This window comes from Seriola lalandi, unplaced genomic scaffold, assembly GCF_002814215.2.
Source record: "Seriola lalandi dorsalis isolate HSWRI2012SDOR001 ecotype SW California unplaced genomic scaffold, Sedor1 jcf7180002054795, whole genome shotgun sequence".
NCBI lineage: Eukaryota > Metazoa > Chordata > Actinopteri > Carangiformes > Carangidae > Seriola > Seriola lalandi.
This window is the reverse complement of record NW_019525348.1, coordinates 1,019,880-1,028,633: the sequence shown is the minus strand read 5'-3', so window position 1 is coordinate 1,028,633 and position 8,754 is coordinate 1,019,880. Positions and strand designations below refer to the sequence as shown.

The 8,754-nt window shown below is 43.7% G+C and overlaps 1 protein-coding gene across 1 annotated transcript in view; it reads right to left on the bottom strand.

The window, feature by feature from the left end:
- Window positions 1–4,517: 4,517 nt before the first annotated feature.
- LOC147817968 (centrosomal protein of 68 kDa-like) overlaps window positions 4,518–8,754 on the bottom strand; it is a 4,731-nt gene continuing 494 nt past the window's right edge. The window contains exons 2-4 of the mRNA XM_087179182.1: window positions 8,725–8,752; window positions 7,032–7,128; window positions 4,518–6,917 (exon numbers count right to left, since the gene is read on the bottom strand). Of these exons, the coding sequence (XP_087035308.1) occupies window positions 6,733–6,917; window positions 7,032–7,128; window positions 8,725–8,752 (310 nt within the window). The 3' untranslated portion in view covers window positions 4,518–6,732. The remainder of the gene's footprint in view (window positions 6,918–7,031; window positions 7,129–8,724; window positions 8,753–8,754) is intronic.

Genomic DNA, 8,754 nt, shown 5'->3' with positions numbered 1-8,754 from the left:
CCCCACCCCACCCCATCTCAGACCTCTCAGAGACTACTTTTATTTGGCCCTCTGAATGCAGGTTCATGAGAGGAGTGTGTGAGAGAGAGAGCGAGAGAGAGAGAGTGTGTGTGTGTTTCTCTGCATTCCTACAGCTGGGTTGGTAAATGAATCGGTTTCATTAAGGTTTCTGTTTGTATAGATCTTTTCTGTTTCTCTTTTCCCTCTGTGATTATGTTGCTGTTTATATCACCATGTGTCAGTCAGTCTGTCTGTCTGTCTCTCATTTGAAGGTGTTTTTTTATTTTTCTCATCAACCTCTGCACAGCAGTGTCTCACTGTCCAGCATCTAAAGTCTAGTGCAACAGTATATGTACATAAACAATATGTATATATATATATGTAAGATCTGATTTGCTAGTTCTGTAGTGTTCAATACATTATTGGGATAGTCTTGACTCTTTTTCTCTGCATTAAATCTGTGGCTGAAGACAACTGTAAGTTTGTTGCTCAACATGTAACACTTCAACTTAAAATAAATATTGTACTACCAGACTGTATGAAATGGGAGGCGCTGTCTGTGTAGATTACCTGTTTGAATTATTTATTCTGCATTCATTTGGCATATCTACTGCCAGTTACATGGGGTCTGTTTGCAAATTGCTGTGTGATCTCAGTACAGAATTGCATATATAAAATACAATGTTCTCTTGTTTTCTTAATAAAGGCAACTGAATTCAGTTTTAAAGGAACTCTGGGACCAGTGTTTGCTGTATGGATAAGAACAGTGCTCCATTGTGTGGTTGCGTACGAAGGTCAGGTCACACAACACAATGGCCATACATGTGTGTAGTTGGACATACTCATTAGCCAGTTAACCTTAGTTGTAAAAATGCTGGAGTCTGGCCTAGTTTCTGCTCCAACACGAGTCAGCAGATTTCACAGGAAATCCCACAGAGTTCAGCAGCTGACCAGAGGAACAGCCTGAATCACTCTGTGTCACTTATCGTCAGGAGAGAGGAAGTGTCTGAGCCAATGGTTCTCTAAAACATGATGTGTTAAATGTTGCATGGGACGGGCGCCCCGGTGGTTCACCTGGTAGAGTGTGTACCACGTAGGCTTGGTCCTAGCTGCAGACCTTCCCGTCTATCTCTCAACGTCCTATCGGAATAAAGGCGAAAATGCCCTAAAAATTACTTTAAAAAAAAATGTTGCATGGGACACGTCACCAAACAGGAATGCACTGACCCTCCAGAAACCTGTAAAACAAGTGTGGCTTACCCCTGTGTCAGACAAAGGCAGGGACCTAGGTGTGCTGATGTTCAGCATCACAGACTGGTTCAAGGGACGTGGAATGTCACCTCTCTGGAAGGAAGGAACCAGGGCAAGTGAGCGCAGGTGGAGCAGGACCAACCAGTACCAGTAGATAAACTCTGATTCACTTCCACACATAGCAGGTTCAAACTGTTGTTTGTGCCTACACACCAAACAGCAGCTTAGAGTATCCAGCCTTTTCTGGAGGGTGGGTAATTGGTGGGTGACAGGAAACCACCTAGGGACTCTGTGGGTCTACTGGGGGGACTTCAACACTCACATGGGCAAAGGAAGAGAAACCTGGAGGGGGTTGATTGGGAAGAACAGCACTGCGTGATCTGCACCTGAGTGCTGCGTTGTTATTGGACGTATGTGGTAGCTGTGGATTGGCCATAACAAACACCATGGTGATTCATAAGTGCACTTGGTACCAGAACACAGAACACTGATGACAGACTGTGGCTTGATAGAACAGTCAGAGAAACTGAGTCTAAATTCCTCTGTTGCACAAAGCAGTTTAGTTCTTGACTATCTTAAACCACACTGTGGTACACTGGATTCAATTATATTATAATAAATTAAGATTTTTTTTCAATATAATAAAAATGGCTGACTAAGAAATAACATCCAACAGCTGAGCTCTGTTTACCCCAGCAGGAAATGTTTCTCTTTTGGAAGAATTCAACAGTTACAACATTTCACCTTGGAAATTCAGTGAAGAGTGAAACAATGAAATGAACTCTTTCCCTTCTCACTGCTCTCTCCATAACAATGTTAGCAAACCACACATTGTGAGCAATGTTTTCCTGTATTTTGTTGTTGAGTGCTACTGCTCATTGCAGGTGTCACTGATTGTTACCATGGTAGCATTGGTCTTCGGCATGATCTGTGCTCTGTGAGCAAAATGGAAGACTGGACCAACACTACAAACCAGTCTGAAATATCTTTGTCATATCGATCCCAGATCTCTGGCCATATGTCTGGCTGAGGCTCTTCAATCCCACTTCTGGAATAATTTCTTGTTCATCCAGGGGTCTCCTGAAGCCGCAGATGTGCACCAGAGGTCCAGCAGGGCTGAGGCTGCGGTGGTTGCAGAAACAAAACCTCAGTTGTGGGAGGAGTTCAGGGAGGCTGTGGAGGACTTTCTGTTGGCCTCAAGGAAGTTCTGGCCAACCATCAGACGACACAGGAAGGGAAAGCAGGGCTCGGCCCAAGCTGTGTTCAGGAGAGAAGAGAACTGTTGACCTGGACTGGGTTTATTGTTGTGTGGTGGAAAGAGAACTTAAGAGAAGCTCCTGGTCCTGATTAATGTGTCCTCTATGAAGGGGCAGATTTGACCTGAGATGCTGAAGGTCTCTGGACATTGTTGGGCCTCTTCAGTGTTGCGTGGAGGTCAGGGATAGTGCCTGTGGACTGGCAGACCAGGCTGGTGGTTTGTATTTTAAACATGGGGGGTCAGGGGGTGTGCTGCAATTAGTGTGGTGTTACACTGATTGCTGATTGATCCCTGTGAAAGCTGCTGGAAAGGAGGCTCTGACTGCGTGTTGAACCTCAGTTCCAGGAGGAGCAACGCAGATTCTGCCCTGATCGTATAACACTGTTCTTTAACATTGCAGGGTTCTAAAGGCATGATGGGAGTTTGCCAATTCAGTCTACATGTGTTTTGTGGACTTGGAGAAGGTTTATGACTGTGTCCCTCTGGCAGTCTTTTAGGGGTTACTGCAGCAGTGTACCAGGGGCCATACTCTGGCAGTACACACACACACTGCAGGATCCCCCTGGAGGTTCTGGGAAATGTTGCTGGGGAGTGGGACATCTGGACTAACTCGCTCAGCCTGCTGCCATAGATAAGTGTCCAGATAAATGACCAGATAAGTGCCATAAAATGGATGGATGGATGGATGGAGAGTGGGTGTGTTATGAGAAGCTAGATACTTTACAACACAATATTTAAAGGGAAATGACAGTGGAGGCATCCATGTTGCATAAATCACAATCACAAAACAAAAAATGGTAGAAGTGAAAATCTAATGAGGGACAAGGTGAAAATGGGAGAGAAAAAGAAAGACAGGAGTGTTTACATTGTACATGGAGAAACAACAGTTTTCCTGTTTTACAGAATGTGGTCAGAATGACCTTTATCAACCTCTGTTGGCAACCAGCACAAACTGCAACAGCAGCAACGGAGAGTGAAGCTCAGTGCTGAGGATCTAAGATCCAGCTCCACAGAGCCGGTCCATCCTCCGTCACTGCAGCTCTGCCAGAATGAACCAGACACAAGAGCACAAACTCAGACAGTGAACAAAATGGCTGACAATATATAAACAGTGAACGAGACAACACAGACATGTTTAAACAACATCAACTCCAGAGTGGCTGCAGCTACACACACACACACACACACATATGCATACATACATATATATACATATGGTGAGTGTCTGAGCCACTTTCCAGGACAAAACAACTAAGAACCAGGAACACATCAGGAAGACACCTCCTAAGGTGGTTGAGAATGACCGAGCTAAGATCCTGTGGGACTTCCAGATCCAGACCTACAAACTGGTGATGGATAACCAACCGCACATGGTGTTGATCGACAAACAGCAGAAGAAGCCAGTGGTGAAAGATGTAGCAATCCCTAGCGACAGCAACATCAGGAAGAAGGAACACGAGAAGCTATAAAATACCAAGGGCTGAAGGAGGAGCTAGAAAGGATGTGGGGGGGGGGGTTAAACAAAGACAGAAAACCACCACCTGATGGCCTGAGAGCTCGGACTGAACTGGAGTCAGCGAGCAGCTCAGAAATGAAATGCAGAACAAAGCTATGAGAAGAAGTCTGAATTTTAGCCGAGGAAATACTCCGTTTGGTGCTCTGAGCTCTTGTGTCTGCAGGATGGTGTACATGTGGGTTGAGTGTCATTCAGAACTTCCTGGTTAGCTCCACACATCCCTCTCTGGGTTTGAATGGTCCAGTCAGAACGTTATCCCTCTCTTCTTGGTACATGAATGCAGGAATCAACCTTGTGCACTTTCCACACTCCCAGGAACTGGTCCTGTATCTGCCTCCGCTCCATGACAGTATCCTCCATCCCCAACACCACCAGCATCAGGCAGCAGCTGTTTCCCTCATTAGCCCAAAATAGAGTCTATGCCGGAGCCTTTGAATCATAGACGAGTCGGACCTGATTGAATGATGTTAACACAGAGACTAAAACCACATCCAGGTTTATTCAGTGACTTTAATTGAGTGACAGTATAGTGAAAGGTTTGAGCTTTTTAAGAGGATAAGTTCACCCAAATGACAAAATGACCATGTCTGTGTCTCTGAGGATGATAGTGTATCTGAGGAAGAAAGAAGGTCCAATGAAAACTAGCGACAGAAGTAATTCACAGATTGTGGAAGGAGACACACAAAACTACAACTATCTGACTGGAGAGAACAGAGAAAATGTCTTCTTGTGTAATTTGGGTGAACTGACCCTTTACCATACTCGTTAACACACAACAGTGAGTGACATCAAAAATGTTTTAAGGCTGTGTGTGTAGGTTGGACCCAGCTGTCCTGTTAAAGCCGTGAGACCCTGTAAGAAACTCAGATCATAGTGCAAGTTGCAATGTCCCACAGTACATGGTGTCTGACTGTCCACCAGCTGATCACAGGTCAGAATGGAGTGAAGGCCGGACACAGAGCGGTTCACGATGCAACTATCTCACTATTGTGCCAGTAATTGACCTTCTTCAAAACAGCTATTAGATATTGGTTCACTTTATTCATAAATGATGCATCATTTATGAACCCAACCGGTGGAGGCAGATGGCTCCGCCCACCCTGAGTCCAGTTCTGCTCGAGGTTTCTGCCTCTTAAAAGGAAGTCTTTCCTTGCCACTGTCGCCTGGTGCAGCTCTTGGTGGGAATTGTTGGGTCTGTAAATAATATTATAAAGTGAAGGTCTAGACCTGTTCTATTTGGAAAATGCCTTGAGATAACTTCCTACTTCCTACAGAGCCCCGGAAGGTCACGTCTGTGTTTGTGTTAATATTTTATGTTACCTCTCAATATCTTTTGCACCCCCCCCCCCGATCCACAGAGAAAGGCTATATATAGTATCAGGTATCAGATGTCTGACAGACTGTAGCTGTGATTATGACTACAGTCATGGAGTGATGCTCTGTTACGATTCTGGCTGTGACACATTAGTTTATAGTTTCTTAGTTTAACATTGAGAGAGAGTTTCTCTGACACACTTCACAGAGACAAAGAAACCTCTGACTGAGCAGGAAACTTGACTCTGGCTGAGAGACTGACTCTGGTGTTGGGTTGACTGGGACACTGAATTTCTGGTTGAATTTTGCGATACCACTGCTTGTATGACACACTGTGGGCAACACTGACTGATGCTGTGTTGTGTGTTTCTTGCTTGCCACTGTATTTTATGTGTACAGGTAGTTTAAGGGATTGGTGTGGCTGTGCTGGATGACCATCATATTGAAGCTACTGTATTCTTCAACTCATGGTGGTAACATCTGTCATCTGTCATATCTGATAGAAGCACCGCAGGTTCAAATCGGCATCGGATTCAACCACAGCAGCAGCTGTAGCTGGAGCAACAACCATCTCCACCACCATCACAGCCTCAGCTGGTGGCTGTATGTCAGAGCTCTGTCTTTAAAAGGAGAAATGAGGGATTATTGCATCATGTAAAAAGCTGCATCATCTCTCTCTGTATGATCTGCAGAACTGGGCTGGACCAACACACTAACTGTTCCGAGTCCAAGTTCACATTTCCTTGAAATAAAAAGAGTTCTACAAAACACCTTTAACTCTTCTCCTTAAGGTTCAATGACCTTTGTATTATTACTGAGTTTTTTAAATTCAAATTCAGTGAGTCCATTTAGAAAAGCGTTTTTAAATTGATGGTACATTGACTGAATTGCTCACAGTCAGACTTAGAGAGGGTTTAGCTGCTGTTTGTTCTTCCTGTGCAGCAGTAACAGCAGACACAGTGTAGTACTCTGACCATCCTTCATTGTGTCTGTCGTGTTTCTAGTATTGTGGCTACAGAGGCACTTCAAGTGATCAGAGGAGGGTTAAGTCTTGTAAAATACAACAGTGACAGTGAGTATGAGTAGAAAAAATAGTGCAATATTATGATAAAAACATGTAATTCTTCAGACAGTACTTCCTGTATTAGTCAATGTGATCAGTTCACTTTAGACATCACACCCCTGTTTCCTTCATGAACATCTTTGGACATCTTGCTCCGCAGCATGTTATCGTTCATAGCCAACATGCTAACGTGTAGAAAAAAAGTCACTTGTGCTTTTTGAGAATCCCTAAATAAGATTGTTGTATCAAAGACCAGAATTGGTTTTAATAAGTAAGCAATCAAAGGCCAAAAATAAGTGAAATAAATCACAGACGTGTCCTGAAGTCTGTTCACAAAGTGGACCCCTGCAGCCCCACAGGGCGCGGCTCCTCCCCTCTGCTCTGCTGGACCGGACTGGGCAGACTGGGCTGGGTCAGGCTGTCCATGGCCGACAGGATGGAGGAGAACAGGTGTTCGGTGTAGGTGTGCAGAGCTCCAGACTGCCTCTCGATCAGCTGCAGGGTGTCTCTTAAAACTAGACACCAGGAGAGAGAAAACAAACAGACTTCAGAGGAAGAATGATGAGATGAACGTGCTGCTTTTGATTTGAGTTGTGGGTGATGATGTTGTGCTGATGTGTCGGACTGACGTGGAGACGTGGTGTTGATGCAGCTGAGCAGAAGATGTCCGCTGTGCAGGACACAGGAGGTCAGGGGCTGATGGCTGCTCACCGCTCTCTGAAAACTCTGACAACAAGACCGTCACATGATGTCAGCGTCACACAGCGTGCATCAAGTGAGTAACCACTGAGTGTATGAAGTTATAAAGTGGGGCTGGGTATGCTGATCTGTCACACACAGTAAGATTTTCTTTCTCTAGTTACACCATCTCCACTAGTGTTTTCTCCGTTTTCCCTTCTTGATAGTGCGTCATCATTAGTGCTGATGCTCCGAGTCTACAGCCAGACATGTGAGACTCTTGGGCTGTGGTTGAAAAGTCTTTTTTTTCTTATGAAGGTTGAAACTGAGATAAATGAGCTGAAGTCTCTGAGCAGCACCATGATCACAGCTGCTCCACTTCTCTACATGAGGAGGAAAGGAGCTTCAGTGCTTCCTATCTTATCTCCTTTAGCAGAGGAAACACTGGACCTTCCTTTAGGAAAGGAAAGGAGAAATGCTGTCCCACAATTCTTTGGCTGAGCTCCAAATCCATAAATATTGATTTCTTTTCTTTCAAATCCAGTCAGGAGTCATCATGAGGAAAAAGCATTTGAATCTCTAGTAAATTATAAAGTTAACTTTATACTATAAATGTTGTTTCACTCCCCTTCATTATGTATAAAAACTTGTATTAAGTAACACGTACTTAAGTATTATTTTGCTCAACTTTCTCTTTCATGTTATCTTATTTCAACATTTCAACCCTATTTTTCTTTGTTTTTGTGTTTTGTAAAAAAAGTTGGTTTGAAAAAAAAGAAAGAAAAAAGCCTAGTGTAAGTGCAGTCAGATTCCCTTGTCTTTTGAATTCTCCTTCACATCATCTGACCTCAACGTTTTCCATCGAGGTCGAGGAGAAGTGGTTAGGAAGGGAGATTATTTGTGTGATTGATTACCTGTCACTGAATTTCAAAAACAACACCTGGTTTTGTTTCAGGGCGGATTATGGCTGTTGACCCACATCACTGCACCACAGTGAATCTGTTCATTCAATAATTTCATTCAGTCTGGATAACAGACTTAGTTTTTCTGTTTTTTTTGTCAAAAGGGAGAATTGTTTGAATATTTTATATATTTTAATCTTCATATCTAATAAACAAGAACTCGTATTAACTGAACTCACCTGTACTGCAGCAGCAGGTGACACCTCAGATTAGTTGTGGTTGTGGAGTCAGGCCACAAACATCCTCAACTTTTACCATCTACAGTGTAGAACCAAGAGCACTTCCACACACTGATTCTCAGAGGCTTCAGTGTCCTGATTATCTGATCAGCACGGCCCACTGCCCTAACCCTCCATTGTTATTGATTAGCTTAGTTTACTGTAACCTTAACCCTGGGCCACCAGGTGAACTACTTTGATGAGATTAGAGACAATAAAATGTGAAGTTCAAGCAAGTCGTTCGAGTTCCAACATTTCATTTTTATTTTTGTATCAGTCTGGATTATTCTGGATTATTCTGTATCAGTCTGCATCAGTCTGGATTATTCTGCATCAGTCTGGATTATTCTGCATCAGTCTGGATTATTCTGCATCAGTCTGGATTATTCTGCATCAGTCTGTATCAGTCTGTATCAGTCTGTATTATTCTGGATGATCTGAGGGCGTTGAGGCTCAGTTCTTACCTGATACTCAGCCAGAGACGACTTCACACT